We start from the raw sequence: 22710 nt of genomic DNA on the forward strand, positions 1-22710 counted from the left end.
GTTTTTGTATTTTTCTAGTTTCTTTCGGATGTGGCAAAGTGACAGCTTAATTTTGATAATCTTAGAAAGTAGTATTTTACTAAAATTGTAGTTGATGCCTGGAACAGACTTCCAACAGAGGTAGTGATTCAGTCAACAGTAAGTGGATTCGGACATTCTTGGGACAAACCTAGATCTATACTCGGACAAAAAAATTACCTCCCCCCAAAAAAGAAAATAAATAAATATGCAAAAACATGTATAAATTAAAAAAACAAAAAAAGGGCAGACTCGATAGACCACTTGATCTTTTTTCTGCCGGTCAATTTTCTATGTTTCTAAGATTTTACAGGGAGTAAAAAAATCCTCTAATTTAACCATAGACAGCACATTGTTCCTTGTATTGCCTTGACTTAGAAATTACACATTTCAGCTGAATTTTTTAAAGCAGCAAATTACGTTACATTTTCGAATGAATGGATTTATTATATCTGTAAGCAAGTTAGATAATACTTTATTATGGGGCAAGTATAGAGCAAAACATCTATCAGATGTTATCTAGTCAGGTATTGAATAATCCAAATGGCAGAAGTGACCTCACAGTGAACTTAATTTTCAGTGTGTGTCATTTATTGTATGTCCTTCTCTGTTTCCAGCATCTGGGCTTTAAATTGTCACATCATTACGATTTCACTGTAAACATGTAAAATATAATGTTCATATAATACATGGTCAATATATAAAATGGCTACTCATCCTACAGGCCAAGTGGCTATTGTAAAGGGCAAACAAACCTAAAAAAAAAAATGATAATTTCCTTCTACATATGGGCATTTTTAAAATATTAGGCCTATATGTGGCTTTACTATGCTCTATACTTTTATGTAAACTGCATTTTATATCAATAAGGGGGTGGTCGGTAGGCTTATCATTTATGAGCTTATTGGTTGGGTGGTCAGCTGAGCATTTGAACGCACGGCTACCCTCATTTTTAGGGGTTATACACCCAACCATGTGTTCTTTTCGCTTCAGTTCTGAAAGTTAAGTGGGACATGATTGGAGAGTTTTTTTCTAGATCAACTCAGTGAAGGGAAAATGTTCAGTTATGCATGGTAGTAGGAGACTACATTTGCACTCAAAAATAAAAAGCGTTTTCTAAAAGTAGTTCTAAAGGCTGGGGTGTTATTTATCTTAAAGTGGTTGTAAAACCTCAAGGCTTTTCACCTTTGTGCATTAGGATGAAAAGCCTTCTGTGCTGCAGCTCCCCCCAGACCCCCCTTAGCCTTACCTGAACCCATCCGCTCCAGCTGCTGTCTCTCTCTTCATTGGGTAAATTGATAGTAGCAGGAGCCATTGGCTCCCCCTGCTGTTAATCAAAAGCTGTGATGCGGGCGGGGCGGGGTTGGGTTCCGCTGTCTGTGCCAATGGCGGCAGCAGCCGGACTCAGGGGCGAGCCCACACAGGTGCCCCCCCCAGGGAAAGTGGCTTTCCATGGGGGCACCCGAAAGGAGGGGCCAGGGGCACCCCAGAAGAAAAGGATCAGGGCTGCTTGGTGTAAAATGATTGCACAGAGCAGGCAAGTATAAGCATGTTTTGTTGTTTTTATTATTTTTTAAAAACGAGGGTTAACAACCCCTTTAATTCTTTGCCTGCGTAAAGGAAAGAAACACTCCACTAACTATCCCCCCCCCCCCCCCCCCCCAAAAAAAAAAAACACCTGAGCTTGTGAGAGATCCAGCGCTGTGTCTAGCTGCAGTCTTCCTCTTCTCACAGTGACTTGGGGACAGAGGAGGGGGCGGGGCCAAGCCACGCTGTGTGAGTTTATGGAGTCTGGCTCCATTGACACACACAGCTCAGGGGCAAGCATGCATGCCAATACAGCAAGTGGCTTGCTACGGGGGCACACAGAGAAGAGGACAAGCCAGGAGCGCTGGCGGGGGGACTCCAGAAGAGGAGGTTTTGGGGCTGCTATGTGCAAGTCGATTGCAAGGAGCAGGTAAGTATAACAGGTTTGTTATTTTAAGAAAAAAAATCTAGACTTTACAATCACTTGTTTTAAATTGTCTCTTTCTTTACCCTACAGTTACTTTCCATCCTACAGGCTCCTGTGTGCAATATCACTGCAGTTTTCTGAGCTACTTGTCCCACCAGCATTTGCAGCTGTCTAGTTCTTGTGGATTTGCACTGGAGTTTTTTTCTGGGAGGTTTTTTAGATTGAGACAACTAAGGCCTCATGCACACTGCAGATGTCAAACGTCTGTTTTACAGGCGTTTGTTTTTTTTTTCCTGCCCCAAAACACCCCTCTATTAGGCTGTGTCCATGCACACAAAGGTGGTGTTTATGGGCATAAATCTGAACGAATGCATTTAGGAGAGGAGTGTTTGTGCCCAAAGCATGTAAACGCACTAAAAGTGGTTAAGTCACTATGTGATGTTTATACCATCCCCTCTGTTAGATAGGAACATGTGTCCTAGTGTTTGTGCTTTATAAAAAAAAATGCAGATTTCTACCTGATTTCACAGCGCCTCCCCCAGCGCTCATATGACTCCTTGGCTCTCTCCTCTCCCCGTTTGACAGCTCCAGCGGGCTGGAGCACTCCCGCTGACATCAGCTCGGGAGGAGATGGCACTAGGACACATGTTCTTATCTAACAGAGGGGATGATATAATATAACATAAAGTGAGGGTGTGACCTGTCCACTGGATTAATGCACCAACATACCTCCATCCCAATTGGGTAAAAATTAAAGATAGAGGAGAAAAGCGGGACTTTGCGTGAGGCCTGTTGGCGATGAAATAAACTGAGTTGTATATGCTGGAGTATGTTATCTAAGGTGCGTCCTATGCATCATTAAATGCACAAAGGGTAAACCAGGTATAAATGGTACAAAAATATTATTTAATTACATAGGTCCTAAAACCAGACAGTCATGAAACAACATCATAGACAATATTTCAGCATAAAATAGACAATACATTTAAAAGGCATAGTACAAATACTGGTAGTACAGATTTACAGTAGAGGATACAATGTATATTGGATGAATATATGCATCAATAGTTATTAACTCAACGCGTTTCTTGGCTTATAACCAATCATCAGGAGTCCGATGCAATTTAGGCTGCATTAAAACAATAAACATGTATTAATATATAGAGAGGTATATGAGAAAAAAATGCAGAAGAATTCAAATTTACTAACGTACTTACAGACAGTGTCTTAGTTTATGGTAATCTAAATTCTAGAATGCAGCATTGATCCAGGTCTACAAAGTCTCCCCCGGGGTTGAGGCAGGAAGCTCCCCCCAGGAGACCGTCGGCTACAGCCACCAAATTGACCAGGGTACCCATAGGGGCCGCCAGGCAGGGACAAGCAACGAGGCCACAAAACCCTGAAATGATTGTGAATAAAATACAATAGGTGTGTGAACATGGAACAACCGTCGGAATTAGATAGGGTGACAAAATGGTGAGAAACCAAGGGTGAGTAGATATGGAATGTAGACCAGAGCCAGAAGAAGACAAAGAGAATGAAGAAGTTTGTAGGAGAATGATAGAGAGAGTGTGTGCAACTAAGAGGTCTATAGACCAGAATGGAGATGTGCAACAAGGTTACCTGTGTAGTGAGAGTGATGGGCCCGGCCAATTGCCACAAATGCATAGCGGAACCTACATGCACCTGGTCTGGGGTCGCCGTTATATGCCGCGGACCGGGGGCGTGCACCCGCCAACGTCATGTGCGGGCGTAATTACGCAACGGGGAGGGACAGACAGCCCGGACACTCAGGTCGCCTCCCATCCCGGCAGCGCAAAAGCCCAGGAGTGGTATACCACAAGATCCCGCAAAGCGGCGGCACACGGCGCCGCATGCGGGGCGTGGGGAACATGACGCCGATGCGCCAAGGTCAAGGCCCGCCCCCGTCACGTGCCAGGACGGGTGACAGGTCAAGAGCTGGGCGCATCGCAACCCCGGGTTTAAGACAGAACAGACCATAACATCAACTGCACCCAAGGAATAATAAAATAAAGGTATATGAACCAATATAGAAAATAGTGGATTAATGAAAGGAAATTGAAGGCGGAAAGAGGGAAGAAAAATAAAAAGGAAAAACAAAGAGGTTGAGAAGGGGAAGCGAAAGCACAGTAACAAAGTACACACTCACTTTTTGCACTGAGTAAATCAGTGTGCAACAGAGTGTGAAATATGGAAACTTTAGCCCTGAATTAAAATCAGCATAATTATGTATCTGTACTACCAGTATTTGTACTATGCCTTTTAAATGTATTGTCTATTTTATGCTGAAATATTGTCTATGATGTTGTTTCATGACTGTGTCTGGTTTTAGGACCTATGTAATTAAATAATATTTTTGTACCATTTATACCTGGTTTACCCTTTGTGCATTTAATGATGCATAGGACGCACCTTAGATAACATACTCCAGCATATACAACTCAGTTTATTTCATCGCCAACAGGCCTCACGCAAAGTCCCGCTTTTCTCCTCTATCTTTAATAATATAACATAGTTTATAGCAATGGGGAGGGGAGTAGAGCGACACTGGTACGAGCTGACAGGCAGGGAGAGGGAGGGGAGCATAGAGGAGGACAGAGCGTGGCTACAGATGATGGAGACACGTAAACTGACTGCGGCCTCAGGGTTCAACAGCTATGATAAACGATGGTCAGTTTACAAGGGGGACGTGAAGAACCAGGCAGGACCAGCCAGGTATTTCAGGTGATACAGGGCGCCAAAGTAAATGGCCCAAGTACTGTGCTGCTGTATAATATGCTTTAAGGGAACAGGATACATTTTTTTTTTTTTTTTTTTTTTTTTTAGAGCAACAAACACTTTAAACACTAGGCATTTAGCTCTTGAACTTTTGTTCATTTAATTTGCTAGAAAAAATACTATTTTGCCCAATGAAATGAATGAACCCTGTAAGATTGGGGTAATTAAACTCAAGCGGAAGGTGCGTTTACAATAAGTTGCGCCAGTCCAAAACTGTATATTAGGACATGGCAGCCCACTTTTATTCCAAAGCAAGTCAAAGTTCATACAGATAGCTCTTTCCACGCAGGGGGTTCTCGCCATCACTGCAGAGACATAACATTCAGCCTCCTGGTTCTCTTTTGTAGCAGCTTTAGTGCTCCAAGTACCTCTGCATGGTCTTCCTGACCATGAAACACCTTTTGGTCTTCCTGACCACGGAACACCTTTTGGTCTTCCTGACCACGGAACACCTTTTGGTCTTCCTGACCACGGAACACCTTTTGGTCTTCCTGACCACGGAACACCTTTTGGTCTTCCTGACCACGGAACACCTTTTGGTCTTCCTGACCACGGAACACCTTTTGGTCTTCCTGACCACGGAACACATGCTAGGGTTATGCGCAGTCACTGAGTTTTAACTCTGCATCTTTCCTTGCAGCTCCCTAGCTGCGCTTGTCCCTCCTAGTCTCTCTCTACAGCCTCCTGGCTGCTTCCGTCCCACACGGACTTCCTCTCAGACTTGGGCCTTCCTCTGTCTCAACCTGACCTTGATGCACGGACGCATCTCACATGGCTTCCCTCAGACATTCTTACCTCCCTCAGGAGAGTAGGGCCCTGAGCTTCCCATATACCATGTAATGGCCCGGCTTCCTTGTTTTAATGGCTAGGGCAGCAAATACACGGTGTTTGGCTCTGTTCACCAGCAGCACAGGATATGTGACAAATTGTAGTTGCTTTAGACATGTAATCAAGAAGTAAGATCATGGGCCCGAAAGACACCAAGACACAATCCAGTCTGTCAGTTTTTACTTCTGCATGTGTAGTGAGACAGACAAAAATATCTTTGTGTATTTTAAATGTTTTCTTAAACCCTGAGCCGATTCTCACTTCCTGCATTTTTAATGTAATGCAGATTATTTCTTTATGCTCAATGTAAAGTTATCTAATAAATAGCTTTTACTACTGACATAACTGAAGCCAGCAAAATTGTAAGGAAATAATCGGGAAGTATAGGGGCTAGTAAACCTTACCAATATTTAAAGGTTAACTCCACTTTCCTGGGAAAAAAGATTAGCAAAATAAAAAAAGTAATATAGCATATACGGTTGTGATCTTGTTAAAACAAAAATTATTGGTGGTACCTCCTCCCTAATAAAGTATAATCAAATAATATGGAATGGGACTTTTTAGAAGTACCAAACCCCAATAAAAAAAAATAGTTTTCTTTATTCACAGAACTTTAAAATTATTTATCATTCATGCAGTATAAAAGATTGCAGTCAAATACATCAATGGTTATTTATGCCGTGTGTGTATTCCATCAATAAGGATGTCTTCAATATCAGCCTGAAAAACACCTCAACGCGTTTCAACGTCTTCATCAGGAGTATATACCGTATATTCTGGAATACAGATTATGTAGGCATCCTTATTGATGGATTACACACATGACGTTTAGAACGATTGACTCGAGTCATAGTGTAACTGAATGTTTTCAAAATACCTTTTCTTTTCAATCTGCAGCAATGTAATTTTCTGTAAAAGGCAATGCAGCATGGCTACCTGGAGGCATTCTGTACACATATAATGTACATAACACTCCCTGAAAATGTCTTTCTGCTTGTATGATTGGCTAACTGATTATCCCAGAAGTCTGCACTAAGGTACAAGTCAGATTTTTGGTATCCCCTGCAACAAAAATTTCATTTTTGGTGAGATTATCCCAAAGGAAAATGACATCTTGGGCCTTGTGCACACTGCTGCTTCTAAACTCACATTTAGGAGCTTTTGGCATTTTTTTTTTTTTTTTTTTTTTGCCAAAGCCCCCAAACTCAACTCGGTAAAAGCCTATGTGTCCATGCACCCATAGGCCTTTAGAGGAGTTGAGGAGCAGCAGAATTTTGAGGCTGTTAAAGCTCCTCTACTGAACGCAGAAAAATCGCATTCAGGAGAGGAGCTTTTAGGAATAAAAGACGCAAAGGCACATAAATGCGCCTAAGCTCTGGGTGCATGTAGCACTTCAGCATTTATTTGTTTTAGTGGTCAAAATAAATTACAATTCTGGCAATGAAATAAACTCCCAAACACCAAATGCTGCTAAGCTCACCTAAACTGGTTTGAAAAAAATGCAGCTTAGGTGAGTTTCTAACGCTGATTTTCTCCTGTCAGAGGAACAGCGTTTACAACAAACCAGTGTGCTTGAAGCAAAGGGATGCAGATCCTGATAATTTCCTCATAAGAGCCCTGCAGGTGCGGCAGCTGATTGATGATTCTTAGAGGTGCACTGAATGGAAATTTTGGTACTGAAAATGCAGGATGCACTTTGCCCAAAACCGAAAATTAAATTTTTTTAACCACTAGCTGACCAGCCACCGTTATACGGCGGCAGGTTGGCCCTCCTAGGCAAATCGCCGTATCTGTCCTTTAAATAGCCTTAGCACCCGTCGCATGACGTAGGAGCCAATGCGCATGGCTGGCGGCCACGATGTCCGCCGGGCACCCGCGATCACTCCTGGGACAGGACGGTGGATCTGTCAATGTAAACCGACAGATCCCTGTTCTGTCAGGGAAAGGAGAGAGATCTGCTGTCTCTCTACTCCCTGTCAGTGCACTGCCCACACAGTTAGAAACCCCTTCCTAGGACACACAGTTAACCCCTTGATCGCCCCCTAGTGTTCCCTGCCAGTGACATTTATACAGTGTGTGTGTGTGTATATATATATATATATCTATATATATATATATATATATATATATATATAGATATATATATATAAAATCAGTGGCTATTTTTAGCTCTGATCGCTGGAAAAAATGTTACTGGTCCCAAAAAATGTGTTCAAAGTGTTCGATCTGTCCGCCGCAATGTTGCAGTCCCGCTAAAAATCGCAGATCACTGCCATAGTAGTAAAAAAAAAAAAAATAATAAAAATGCCATAACTATATCCCCTATTTTGTAGACGCTATAACTTTTGCGCAAACCAAACAATATACACTTATTAAAAAAAAAAATGTAGAAGAATACATATTGGCCTACACTGATGAAAAAAATTTGTTTTTTAAAACTTTTTTTTTGGATATGTATTATAGCAAAAATATGAATTTATTGGCACCTTTTAGCACAAGAAAAGCATAAAAAAAATGTATCCCTTTTTAAATTCTATGTATGTCTTCACACTGGTTCATTGCGCTTCCATTGTGGTGTTAAAAATCTTGCTTGCTAAAATCTTGCTTGCTGCATTTTTGGTCAGTTAAAAGGAAAAACACACCAAAAATGCACCTCCCTGTTGAAATGCAATGAAAACGCATCAATAACACACCTGTTATGTTTTTGACGTGGTTTTTCAGTTGCCTGACCCATAAAAAACGCACCATAAGCACAGTAAAATCGTGGTAAAATTGCTTGCGTTTTTGGTACCATTATCGGCATCTTTTTCTTTATCGGCAAAATGCCGATGACACCATTTTCAGCCAGTATGTTTCGGCTGCCGACATTTTGGTGCATCTCTAATAATTCTAAAACCACTCCCATACAGATTCACTTAGCACATGGACACAGAAAAATAAACAGCTATTCCTTTAGAATAACAAAAGGTAGGAATCTGCAACAAAGTTTGTTAAAATCCTTGCAATGTACAGAGATCACCCTGAGCCCCGGTTCACACAGGGGCGGCACGACTTGCAGGTCGCCTCACCGAGGTGACCTGCACACGACTGCCACGGCGACGTGCAAAACGACTTCTGTATAGAAGTCTATGCAAGTCGCCCCAAGTCGCCCCCAAAGTAGTACAGGAACCTTTTTCTAAGTCGGAGCGACTTGCGTCGCTCCTATTAGAACGGTTCCATTGTACAGAACGGAAGGCGACTTGTCAGGCGGCTAGGTCGCCTGACAAGTCGCCCCTGTGTGAACCGGCACTGAGGGGAATGTTTTTTTCTCAACAAAAGTGGAGTTAATCTTTAATGCTTTGTCAATGTGTTGTAATATCAGGACATTTAATGAGTCATTCAATGCAAGATATTGAAGCTGTGCGTGGATGCTGATGGTCTGCAAGAGCTCCAATGATTTTGGTAAATCGTTTTGCTGATCTTCCAGCTAACTGGCTGTTGCTGCAAAAGAGATTTGCCCGTGTGCACCATTATCAGTGGATTCTGCAGATCTGTAGCTTAAAGTAGAGGTCCACCACAAAAAAAAAAAAAAAAAAAATGCACCAAAAAATACCTAAAAAATTGGAGGTAAAAAATGAAATGGCTGTTGCTAGGCAGTCTTCCTAATCTGCCTCTTCCTACGCCGCGGTGATGTTCTGTCTTCTCGTCCCCGCGTTGTCTTCTGGGGAATGGGGCGCGGTGTGTTATGGGAACTGTGTGTGTCCCACAATACATCGCGTCCCATTCACAAAGCGCTGCGCGACTCGCGCATGTGCAGTAGGAAACGGGCAGTGAAGCCGTAAGGCTCCACTGCCTGTTTCCCTTAGGATGGCGGTGCCGGGAGCCGAGGGACGGGTCGGCCTCGGGCGCCAGACATCGCGAGCACCCAGGACAGGTAAGTGTGCTTATTTAAAGTCAGCAGCTACAGTGTTTGTAGCTGCTGACTTTTTAATTTATTTTTTTTCCCGGCCGGAACCCCGTTTTAACAGCCAGCCACTGCTGCAAATCTAAGATGATCTAGCTATGTTTGCATCTATTAAAGCAAATTGGTGCAAAATGAATCCGTTATGTACATATTGATTGCTAATCCATTAGTAAACATGTGATTCATTTGATGATCGTGCTTATCTTTACTAAAGACAGCCACACACAGGCCAGTCTGCAAGACATAATTTGTCTCTTCCAGTCTCATTTAATAACGTAGGTGATTGCATTTGTCGTGATTTTCTGCCAAAAAGCCTATTGAGGCAGGAGAAAAAAAACAGCTGATGTAAGTCACCAGCAGTAGTTATTTGCGTGCATTGTCTATAGAGCTTCTGTATTTTGTCCACCACTGACTTTTTCCATGACTATTACAATGTTGTTTGTGTTTTCAATCAGCCTTTGTAAATGTCTTCTGTATATAATTCTATATTTAAAAGGCTATTCAGGCAGTCAAAACTTAGGCTCGGTTCACACTGATGCGAAATTGGATGGGACTTGTGAGACTCAGATAGGGCTGCAACTAACGATTACCCGGGAACACCAATGACGGGGCGCTATTCCTCCCGGGAACACCAATGATGGGGCACTATCCCCCCCCCCTCTCAGGAACACCAATGGGGTATTATTCCCCCCTCCCAGGAACACCAATGGGGCAGTATGACTATTCCCCCCCTCCCTACCAGGAAAACCAATGATGGGGCACTACTATTCCAGGCAGCCACCCCCCAGAACACCAATGATGGGGCACTCCCCCTCCAGGAATACTGTTAGGATGGGGCACTAGTCATAAAAATGTACTGTTCTTACTGTGTTATTAGCCACTACGGAACACCCCCCAGGACACCAATGATAGGGCACTCCCCCTCCCCAGGAATACTGTTAGGATGGAGCATAAAAATTGTACTGTTTTTACTGTGTTATTAGCCACTACCTTTCACAATGAATGTGCAGCTCGGCTCTCCTCTCAGCCTCTCTGTTCCCTCAAGGCAGTGGGCGAGGCTGAGAAGATCAGTGGGGATGATGTCAGCGAGGAGGAGGAAAGGCGTGCCGCGGACGTGCCTGGTCACAGACGGCGGTGCCGAGGACACAGGAGGGAGGATTTATTTAACGGACAGACAGGAGGAAGGTGCGGACCAACTAATCGATAATGAAAATCGTTGACAACGATTTTCATTATCGATAATATCGATTAATAGTTTCAGCCCTAGACTCAAAGTCGGATGACATGTGAAATTCAATGTTTCCCTATGAAAGCTGTCTTCACTGATACTACACAAGCTGTCCGACTTTAGAAAAGTTCCTGCACTGCTCTTGTCTGACTTTGATATGACTTCAATGCCACAGAGTGCAAAAAGTCACATCAAAGTCGTATTCAAAAGTTGCACTGAAAGTTGCACGACTTTGCAGTTGGGCTAATGTGAACTGAGCCTAAGATTAACCATAAAAATCCCAATCCAATGGCTGTGTCGTGAAAAAAGAAATTCATAGCACACTCCAAAAGAACTGTGTATAGGTTTATTGAAAATAAGGTCATAACCACCTACCTGAGCCCCTACCTCCTAACACGTTTCGCTCACAATATGGTTTAGCCTACGTTCACTTTGGGACGATTTAACATGTCAAATCGTAGCCTATTGCCAGCAAGGGCACCTTCAGAATCGTTGCAACGCCGACTTTGTGGCGCCGCACCGATTCCCAAAAGTAGTTTCTGCACTGCTTTTGGCGACTTTGGGAGTGATTTCAATAGGCATCTGTACATGAACCCACACAGATGTCTGTCAAATCGGTCCCGAACTCGCACTGAAATGAGGGTTTGAAATCGTGCAAGTTCACCTGACCTCGCACGGTTTTAAACCCGCCCTTAGTGTGAACGTGGGCTCAGTCATAGAGCGAGGAGGAAACTGAAGAGGGAGGGAGTTTCGATGCACACATAATCATTGCAAATGTACAACACTTGCCAGCTAACCCATGCAAACTCATCAACATTAACCCTTCCGTGGGTTCATATTCTGGCATGGAATCTAACATATCTGACTGATATTTATTCACCTGCCCCCCCCCTTCTCCCTTCTACCTTGCTAAGATCGTTACAACTTTTTTAGAGCAATTTATTCATGGATTTATTAAAACTATTAAAATAAAAAAAACTTTCTGCATTTTTGTATCCCTACAATTTACCTATTACCCCTGAAATTGAAAAAAATGAGTAAACCAACCACAATACAATGTCTTTAAATCAAGTAAACAGAAAATGAAAGGAAAATATGATGCTCAGGCACAGATCAGGCCATTTAGGAGTACCCAGAAGAGAGCGTGACGAGCACTTCATACCAGTCATAAAAATTTACCAGCTGGTTAGCAAAAAACTCACTGTGGTCTGCCCTTTCTGTAACGGAGAAGTGAGAAGAAATGTGTTCATTGGATTCTTCGGTCTGCTGGGTGAGTTGTACAAAATACGTTCGACACATCTGCCTGTCTGTAGCATGCCGAAACAATTCCTTAAAGAGGTTGTAAACTCTCTTTTTTTAAAAAAATAATGTGCCTATACTTACCTACTCCGTGCAATCGTATTGCACAGTGCAGCCCCGATCCTCCTTTTTTGGGGTCCCCCGCCAGTGCTCCAGGCCCCTCCTCTTTATCGAGTGCCCCCACGGAAAGCTGTTTTCCCTGGGGGCACCGGTGCGGGCTCGCTCCTCTAGTCAATTGACACAGGGGACTTGGCCCTGCCCCCCCGCTCCTGTGTTACTGGATTTGATTGACAGCAGCGGGAGCCAATGGCTCATGCACATCTCTGGATAAAATTGGGCTCAGGTAAGAAAAAGGTGGGCTCTGGGGGAGCTGCAGCACAGAAGGTTTTTCACCTTTAACGCATAGACTTAATTAAGGTGAAAAACTTTGAGGCTTTACCACCACTTTAAGCGTAGTTGTCGCTTTATAGATGTGGCCTCTCTTTGGGGTGGATTTACTAAAGACAAAAACACTGTGCACTTTGCAAAGTGCACAATCTATTTGCTTTTAGTAAATCATCCCCTATGTGTACAATTCAATAATATAGTTAGGCATATGCTTAAAGGGGTTGTAAAGTCTCATGGTTTTTTACCTTAATGTGAAAAACCTTCTGTGCTTCAGCTGCCCCCCCAGACCCCCCCCCCCCCCCCTTTTTCTTACCTGAACCCGATCGTTCCAGCAACGAGCAGCTCTAGCCGCTCTCCTCGGTCCACAATGGATAGATTGATATCAGCAGAAGCCATTAGCTCCCACTGCTGTCAGTCAAATCCAGTGAGCCGGGGGAGGGGCCGAGTCCTGCTGTCTGTGTCAATGGACACAGCAGCAGGACTCGGGAGTACGCCCACACAGGTGCCCCCAGGGAAAGCGGCTCTCTGTGGGGGCACCCAATGAAGAGGGGGAGCCAGGAGCACCACCGGGGCACCCAGAAAAGGAGGATCGAGGCTGCTCTGTGCAAAAACCCTTTTACAGAACAGGTAAGTATGACATATTTGTTATTTAAAAAGAAAAACAAACCTTTATAATCACTTTTAACATGACTATCCATGTATATATATGGACATATAATTCCTTTTTTCTCCTGTACTGTAGCATTCATTATTGGAACGTCTTGAGCGAGTCATCCAGGCCTCTTTTCCTCTTCCTTCTGCTGCTGATATAGAAGAAAACATATCACCTCTGGATCTTCTGCTATGCACAGAGCAACAAGAGGAAACCTCAAAATCTCAGTCCACTAGCAGGTATGTAGCAAACTTACTCTGGATAGAAAAGGACAAAGGTACATCCTAGGGTTCATCAAAGGCACGCTCCCTTTGTAGCCATGGCTAGAGCTTCTTCTGTCTCTGGAGCCTCGTACAGGCAATGAGATTATCGGAACAAATGATGGTTTGGTTTTTTCCATGCTAGGCTCCATATCGAAAATGAAGTGGTTACTAAAGTTATGAAAATTCTCGTACAACAAAATAAAAATTCAAAAGTGATGTATTGTATTTTCAGATGCAAACTGCACTGATTGAATGAAAATCATACAAGAAAATTTTTTGTGTTTGTCCCTTCGGATAATTTTGGAAGGACTGTAGTGATCGGCTCACGAAAGCTGTGTACTAATGATCAGATTATCGTACGATCGTTTCGAAAGTGGTATTTTTCGTCCGATTTTCTGATCGTGTGTACTAGGCTTAAGACACACTTGTGTAGTGAGATTTCCCTGTTGTAGTTTACATCTGTTACCGCCTACCTATAAAGGTATCTCGGTCTTAAGGAGATAACCATTGTTGCTACACATTTGTGAGTCAACTTGCCAGTGACCATACAAAGCTAAGATACCAATTTTGGAGCTTCCGAAGTACATTGAACCAAACATCATGGTATAAGTTGTCAGCAGTGTGCATTAGATCATTGCTACAGTGTCAATTAGTGAAGAAGTAGACCTTGCATGTAGACCTTGCATGTAGACCTTGCATGTAGACCTTGCATGTAGACCTTGCATGTAGACCTTGCATGTAGACCTTGCATGTAGACCTTGCATGTAGACCTTGCTTGTAGACTTTGCTTGTAGACTTTGCTTGTAGACTTTGCTTGTAGACTTTGCTTGTAGACTTTGCTTGTAGACTTTGCTAGGTCTACTTTAAGCCCTTAAGTACCTTTTTAGCTGCCCTCAGGGAGTGTTTAATATAAATACTGTGCGGAGCTCTAGCTTCAAACAACCTACTGACAGGCTTCTGAAGCACTAAAGCTCATGAGACTTGCCTTAAAGCTAGGAATAACAAATGCTATGTACAGGACCTAACTATGCCCTTTAAACTCGAAAACTGTAGTGGTAACGTGATTGGAAGTGAATCTGAAAACTAAAATTCCAAACTACACTGGAACCTTTGTTGTTGGGTATAAAAAAATTACACAGTCTATCTACGCTGCCATCCTTCTTACCATCATATTTTACACAAAGTGGTTCCATGCACACTGGCTTAAAAATCGCTGCTTCTACAGCAGTTTTGTGTTCTGCCTGTAGAAGCAGCTCAATGTTATCCAATGTGTCTATGCACATTAGGACGATTACAGGCATATCTTAAGCTCAACGTTTGGGGCAGAAAAAAAAACCTTCTGTTTGCATTTTTTAAAGGAGCTTTGTATAAAAAGAAAAAAACGCTAAATGCTTCTCACACTGTGTACAACAACTCTCTATATGAGAATTTTTTTCTGCTAAGGGAATTGTCAATTTTTGAAGCCCAGTGTGCATCGAGCCCTTACAGTATAACTAAAGGCAAAACTTTTATTTTTTTAGTTTTGGATAGAATGGAGTGGGATAAGATTTTTGTCTTGTTTACCATTATTATTGAAAGTAAAAGAAAATCCCAAATTTTGGGTTGTCCCCAGAAAAGTAATAGAGGAGAAATCTTCCAATGGGGACACTAGTTCTGTTGACAACCAGGAATTTCCTCAGTTTGGAGGGTTTTCCTCTCACTTCATGTTTTTTTTTTTTTCTTTCTATGGGACGGGAAGTGAAGGTAAATCTCCCCAATGGGACACAGATGGCAAAAAAATAATCCGACAGGTTATAACCGTCCCTTACTCTATCCAAAATAACAAAAAAGAGTTGTGCCTGTATTTCTACTTTAAAGAGTCTGTAAAAAAAATAGCAGCTACAAATACTGTAGCTGCTGACTTTTAATATAAGGACACTTACCTGTCCAGGGATCCTGGGATGTTGGCACCCCAAGCCAATTTGTCAATTGGCTTCGGGTGCAGGCACCGGCATTGTAAGCAAGGGAAGCTGGCAGTAAATCCTACAGGCTTCACAGACGGTTTCCTACTGCGCATGTGCAAGACGAGCTAAGCTTTCTAAAAGGTGCCACCGTCTTCTGGGACCTGTGCGTGTCCCAGAAGGCAGCGGGGGGGAAGGAGGAGGGGCTGGAAATGTGATAGATAGCCAGTGGCGCTCTTACCTGAAAGTGTGAGTGGGTACCTGTCAAAACCAAGTACCCCCCCAAAAAAGTTCTAAACGTGGCAGTGGAAGGTGCGAACAAGAGGAGCTTTCCCTTTTGAGTCGAGCTCAGCTTTAAATTTGTTTGAAGCCTTAAATTGCAGACCACCTATGAATCCTCGCTGTTTTTTTCAGTGCCATATGTGGGTTTGTAGGGTTGTAGCTACTTTCCAAAGTCTTGTGTACTTGACATTTAAAGTGGAATGGTAAGGGAGATTGTTAAGGTATTGAGAAATACAGATCGCTGTTTAATTATTAAAAGGATGAAGTGTTTTTCCTTAAAAAAATCTAATGTTTGTATTAACCTGTGCTATTTAGAGGTATTCTTGGGCTTTTCCTAAAGCCCAACTCCAGACAATAACGAAATTTAAATAGGGCTTGGTGCATCAGTTACTTTGTAGTCTTGATTCCAAACACCTCTTCCTAAGCCATTCTGCAGTGTCATGGATCAATTCAGTTTCCTCAATGAGCCAATATTATTTCCTAGCCCAAGGACCGAGCATATTTCCTGCTATCTTCTTGGGCACTGGTCCCCTCACCGCCCTGCAAATTTTCTTGCCTGTGAAGCCCGTGAGAGGGGACCAGATTGCCAGAAGTGTCACCTCCACCAATAGGTGGTGTCCACATCACGCAGGCAGTAATGTGGACACCCAAAGAATGACCCCATGTAACAGAAGAAGATATAAGGATTGGCACATGACTGGTGAGTAAAATGGGCACTTAGGTTTCTTTTTTTTTGTTTCCCATATCAACAGTTAGTTAAATGAGGGTGGTTGGGGGTTGGGTTTTAGGCTGGATACACATTATACAATTCTCTTGTACAATTTTCCTTTAGATTTACAAAAAACATATAATATTAGGCTAAACCTAAACACTTTCATATTGTATGCAATCAGGCAGGCCCCAGCACTACATAGTTGAACATAAATCTAAAGGAAATTGAACAAGAAAATTGTATAATGTGTAGCCAGCTTTAAATGAAAGCATCATATAGCTGATTTTGTTTTCTAGTTCTGCTGAATCGTACTTGATGGAGGTGATATATAATTGTCATTCATGTGTACTCTGTTCAACACCTTCCCGCCAGGCTGAGTGGTGGCTTTAAGATCCTGACTGGATGTCATATGACGTTCTTCACGTGTGCCACGGTGATCAGTGGCGAGCCGTGTCCCTCGGACACATCGCATCACCCATCAGGGTAAAGAGCCGATGACGTAGACTTTTTACCATGTGATCAGCTGTGTCCAATCACAGCTGCTCACATGTAAACAAATGCTGGTTATCGGAATTTCCTTTCCTCAGCTATGACAGTGTGTGAGGAAAGGCAAGCCGATGCCCCACTTTCCAGTTACAGGGGACATTTACACTGCTAATCAGTGCAACATATCAGTGTCCACCGATGCCCATCAGTGCAGCCTCATCGGCGCACATCAGTGAAGGAGAAATATTACTTATTTACAAAATTTTATAACAGAAAACCAAGAAAAACTTTTTTTTTTTTTTTTTTCCTTCAAAATTTTCTAACTTTTTTCTTTGTCTAACAAAAAATAAAAGCCCCAGTGGCGATTAAATACCACCAAAAGAAAGCTCTATCTGTCTCAAAAAATGATACAAATTAAATGTGGGTACAGTATTACAAAAAGTGTGACAGCATTGAAAGCTGAAAGTTGGCCTGGACAGGAAGGGATTGAAAGAGTTCAGTATTGAAGTGGTTAAAGCTGGACAACTTGTGAAAGCTTGCTAACTTTTTTTTTTTTCTTTGAAAGGTTATGCACTGCAGTGCTGGACTTATGGGCTGAGCTGCAGGATATCCACGATGCCTTCGGACTGAAGTACCAGTGGGGAGGTTCACATAGCAACAAAAAACTCCTGTGCTCCCTTGGAATCGACACAAGGAACATAGTATGTTATTTCTGTCTGCGCTATTGTCTGTTTCTGAAAGCCACAGAGCTGCTGGACAATGGCTCTGTAGGAAAGGGGCAAGCTGCTTGAATGAACCTGCTAGCTAGCCGTTCAGGGCAGACCTCCACTGCTTTAAGCATAGATTTGGGTGAATAATCTGTAACCTTTTACCCATTTTTTACCATAGAAAGCAGTTTCTATGCGGCATGTTCTGGCCAGAAAGTGGTTTAGTACTTTCTCATATGTCAGACTGACGCTAAATACGTTTTTTCTCTCTATTTTCACCCCACTGCTTTCTAGAAAAAGATATACAGTTAAACATTTAAAGCCTGTTTATATGAATGGGCTCTTTAGGTGATTTGTAGCTGTGTTGCTTGTTGACAGCAATATTCATTAACACAGTTGAAACAGCAAAGGTGATCTGTGTTTGATTCAAATGAAACTTTTAGGTATCACACAATCATTAAAAAAGTTATAGCGAAGAAGTAAAATAATTAATTGGTCCTGTTCAAACGTTTGCATAACTTTAAAGCATTTGTAAAGATTCAGATTCTTTTTTTTTTTTTAAATAACAAATCTGTCATACTTGCCTGCTCTGTGTAATGGTTTTGCACAGAGCAGCTCCGATCCTCCTGTTCTCGTGTCCCCCCCCCCCCCCAGCACTCCTGGCCCCTCCCCCCTGCTGAGTGCCCCTAGAGCAAGCTGCTTGTTCTGGCGGCACTCATGCATGCTCGCTCCTGAGCTGCCTCTGTTTGTCTATAAAACACACAGTGCAGCTCGGCCCTGGCCCCGCTCCCTCCTCACTGGCTGTGATTGACAGTGTGAGACTGTGTCTCAGCCAATGAGGAGGGAGAGACCCAGGTGAGTATAGGGAGAGGGGAGCAGCACATTGAAGGTGTTTTTACCTTCATGCATAGAATACATGAAGGTAAAACAAGATCTTTACCCTTTACAACCACTTTAAGCTGGGTACACACGTATTGAAATTCGGCTGTCAGAATACAGTAGCGTGGTGGAAGGGAGGGGGGTCGGGGATCCAAGCATCCACAACACTTCTGTAGATGCTGGAATTTGGGATCACTTTTTTTTTTTTTTTTTTGCCAATCCACTGCATGAATGAAAAAAAGCTGTCTGTGTATACCCATCTAAAAGCCCTTTATTTTCTCATGTGGTGAGGTTGCCTGTTGAAAAATCTTTAGTTGGCCATCATGAAATGTATCTTTGAAATCACCCCAAAGTATCTTAAAGGGGTTGTAAAGTCATAAGGTTTTTTTTTTATCTTAATGCATTCTATGCATTAAGATAAAAAACCTTTTTTGTGCAGCAGCAGGTCCCTCTAGCTCCAGCGATGTTGTAAAAATGTCTTGGCTGCCCAGGACTCCCCTCCTCATTGGCTGAGACAGCAGCATGGTTCCATTGACTCCCACTGCTGTCACTCAAAGTCAGCCAGCCAATGAGAATAGAAAGGAGGTGGGGCCAGGCCATAGCTATGTGTCTTAATGAACACAGGGAGCTGTGACTCGGCTTGGGTGCCCCCATAGCAAGCTACTTGCTGTGGGGGCACTCAACAGGAGAGAGGGGCCAGGAGCGCCAGCCAGAGATATGAGAAGAAGAGGATCTGGGCTGCTCAGTGCAAAAATCTACTGCAACAGAGGAGGTAAGTATAACATGTTTGTTATTTTTAATTAAAAAAAAAAGTCGATTTTACAATCACTCTAATGGTGTTGCGTTTGGAAGATGTTTATGGTCACTCCAGGATTTTCCGGCTTTGGATCACTGTGATGTTGGAAAGTCTAAGCGCACCCCTTGCATAGCTTCCAGGCTGATAAGTGCAAGTTTTTCTCCAGTATCTTTTAATCTGCATTATTTATCTTGCCATCCATTTTGACAAAATTTCCTGAGACTGTACACTTGTAAGCCCAACTATGTATCACCCTTTGGTTGCATATTTATCCATTGGATTTTTTTTTTACATCTTGAATTCAGGCAGAAATAAAAAATCAAATAATGTTGTTATTGTAGGTAATATAGTTTATTTTTAAATTAAACTAGTGTAAGTAATTGAACATCACTTGGCGTCTGCCACTTGTAATACCCTGTACAGCAGCACTCCCTGAGAGAGGGTGGGGCAGTGCTGGGAACCATCTGTGCTGCAGTGCATGAGCTGACAAGGATTCATTCTGACAGGAGGAGAGAGCAGTGTGTACAGAAGAATCACTACCTGTCTAACTGTGCGTTTGCCGCTCAGTTACAGGCTGGGGGCAGGTTGTGTTTCCTAAATGCAATAGAAAAAAACAAGTCAACAACCTACCTCTCCTGTCTGGCAGGGATGTGTATATCTCAGAACTGGAAGGACAGAAATATAAATTCTTTTGCAACTTCCTTATAAGTATTTATATGGTGAATTTAGTGGCTTGCCTGAAATTCAGCATTTTTTTTTTTAAATTTCACATTTTATTTTTCTTTAACTGCAATATTTTTTTATAGCTTTTTACAGGTAACAAGAAGCAACCAGTCATTGTTCCCATGTATGCAGCTGGACTGGTAAGCAAGGTTTTTTTTTTTTTCTCCCCCTTATTTTAAAAAGCCATTTAGGCCTTGTAAACATGAGCTTCAGTTTGTATAAAAGCAGCTTTGACAGCCGAGTGTATAACCAGCTTTTAAAAAATGTCCTGTTTGTTCCCGTTGATCCAAAAGAACATTTGTAAGGTCAGGTACTGATGAACGAGAAGACAGGGTTCCAGTTCATCCAAAAAGGTATTTAATAGTTCAGGTCAGGGCTCTGTGCATGCCATTGGAGTTCTCCACACCAAATTTCTCCAGCTATGTCTGTATGGAGCTGGCTTTTTGCAAAGTCATGCTGGAACAGGGAAGGCGCCTTTTTGCCTTTTGCCACAATCCCAAGAACCCTGTTGAACATATTTAACCACTTTAAAACCGGGCCTCTTTTTCAGACTCTGTGTTTACAAGTTAAAAACACGTTTTTTTTTTTTTTGCTAGAAAATTACTTAGAACACCCAAACATTATACATTTTTTTTTCTACCCTAGAGAATAAAATGGCCGTTGCAATACTTTTTGTCACACCGTATTTGCGCACTGTTTTTGGAAAAAAATTAACTTTTTTGAATAAAAAGATAAGACAACAATAAAGTTAGCCCATTTTTTTTTTATATTGTGAAAGATAATGTTATGCTGAGTAAATTGATACCCAGCATGTCACGCTTCAAAATTGCGCCCGCTCGTGGAATGGCGTCAAACCTTTACCCTTAAAAATGTCCATAGGCGACGTTTAAAAAATTCTACAGGTTGCATGTTTTGAGTTACAGAGGAGGTCTAGGGCGAGAATTATTGCTCTCGCTCTAACGATCGTGGCGATACCTCACATGTGTGGTTTGACGACCGTTTTCATATGCAGGCGCTAATCACGTATGCGTTCGCTTCTGCGCGCAAGCTCGTCGGGACAGGGAGCTTTAAAAAAACGTTGGTTTTTTTTTTCTTATTTATTTTATTTTTACACTGTTTAAAAAAAAAACAAATTGGATCACTTTTATTCCTATTACAAGGGATGTAAACATCCCTTGTAATAGAAAGAAGCATGACCGGTCCTCTTAAATATGAGATCTGGGGTCAAAAAGACCTCAGATCTCATATTTACACTAAAATGCAATAAAGGGAAAAAAAAAAAAAAAAAATTGTCATTTGAAAAAAATTACAACAGAAAAATGTACCTTTTAAGACGTATGGGTGGAAGTGACGTTTTGACGTTGCTTCCGCCCTGCTATGGTATGGAGACAGGTGGGGGCCATCTTAGCCTCACTCGTCTATATACCCAGCCACGGACAGGTCCCAATCGCCTCCGCTGCTGCCGACGGCTCTGGTAAGCGGCGGGGGGGGGGGGCTCTCTCCCACCGCCGATTAAGGTGATCTCGTGGTGAATCCGCCACAGAGACCACCATTATCGTTAACCGAACCGCCGCCTGAAAAAGATGGACACCTCGGTTGTGGCAGCAGCTGCTGCCATTGCCGAGATATCCCTCTTCAAAGTCAGGATGTATATAGTCGTGCGGAGGTCGGTAAATGGTTAAACAGGAAAACATTAGATTTTAATTGCCTACAGAAGAATATAATATACTTCAGGATCTTCAAACTTTCTACACAGAGGGCTCCTTTACTGTCTTTCAGACTTGAGAGGGGCCGTACTGTGGCCATTGGGAGTAGAAAATGTCTTGGGGTCAGTGGGAGTAAACAGTGCCCCGTCTTTGGTGTTAGGGGGAGGAATAGAGCCCCAATGTTGGTGTCAGTAGGAGGTATAGCACCCCATTATTGGTGCCAGTGGGAGGATAGTGCCCCAATAATGGTGTCAATAGGAGGAATAGTCCCCCATCGTTGGTATCAACAGGAGGAATGACCCATTGTTATTGTCAGAAATTATGCTCTTTGGTTGGTGTCAGTGGGGAGAATAGTGCTTTATCTTTTAGCAGAGGGAAGAATAGTGCCCCAAGGGCTAGATAGAGATAAGCTAAGGGCCACATCTGGCTATCGGGCCACAGTTTGGAGACCACTTTATTTACCTGAACAAATGACACATAAAACTGAAATTGTCAATCATTTTCATGATCTTAGATCCCTTTCACACCGAGGGCATTTTGCAGGCGCTATAGCGTTAAAAATAGTGCCTGCAATCTGCCTTCAAACAGCTGCTCCATTGTCTCCAGTGTGAAAGCCCGAGGGCTTTCACACTGGAGCGGTGCGCTGGCAGGACGTCAGGAAATGTCCTACCAGCAGCTTCTTTGGAATGGTGAAGGAGCGGTGTGTTTACCGCTCCTCCACCACTGCTCCCCGCTGCGATACCGCCGGCAAAGCGCCACTCGGGCGGCGGTTTGCGGGCGGATTTAACCCCTTTTCGGCCGCTAGCGGGGGGGTTAAAACCGCCCCCGCTAGCAGCCCGAATAGCGCCCCTAAAACGACCAATCGGTAAAGCCACTTTACCACCGACGCCCCCCCCCCCCCCCCCCGCATCTCTGTGTGAAAGCCCTCTTAAGTAACAAAAATACTTGTGCTGTCCTGTGACCCAGAATCAACCGACAGCGGGCTAAAGCCTGCTTTTTGGCTGACGTCACAGACCCGAGAGGGATCCCGACAATGTCAGGATCTACCCAGATGACTTGCAGGCAGCTGGGTCAGTCTCTCTCTCACCCTGCCAGTGAGAGCCTGAGC

General features: G+C 42.9%; 1 protein-coding gene across 4 annotated transcripts in view; it reads left to right on the forward strand.

Annotated features, from left to right (window-relative positions):
* The window catches only part of AFTPH (aftiphilin), a 118146-nt gene that overhangs the window by 55718 nt on the left and 39718 nt on the right, over nucleotides 1-22710 (forward strand). For all 4 annotated transcript variants that reach the window (XM_073628199.1, XM_073628197.1, XM_073628200.1 and 1 more), the window contains exons 3-5: nucleotides 13199-13347; nucleotides 17357-17492; nucleotides 19980-20036. In XM_073628199.1, coding sequence (XP_073484300.1) covers nucleotides 13199-13347; nucleotides 17357-17492; nucleotides 19980-20036 — 342 coding nt within the window. The remainder of the gene's footprint in view (nucleotides 1-13198; nucleotides 13348-17356; nucleotides 17493-19979; nucleotides 20037-22710) is intronic.

The sequence above is a fragment of the Aquarana catesbeiana genome, linkage group LG04, assembly GCF_042186555.1.
Source record: "Aquarana catesbeiana isolate 2022-GZ linkage group LG04, ASM4218655v1, whole genome shotgun sequence".
In the NCBI taxonomy this organism is placed as follows: domain Eukaryota; kingdom Metazoa; phylum Chordata; class Amphibia; order Anura; family Ranidae; genus Aquarana; species Aquarana catesbeiana.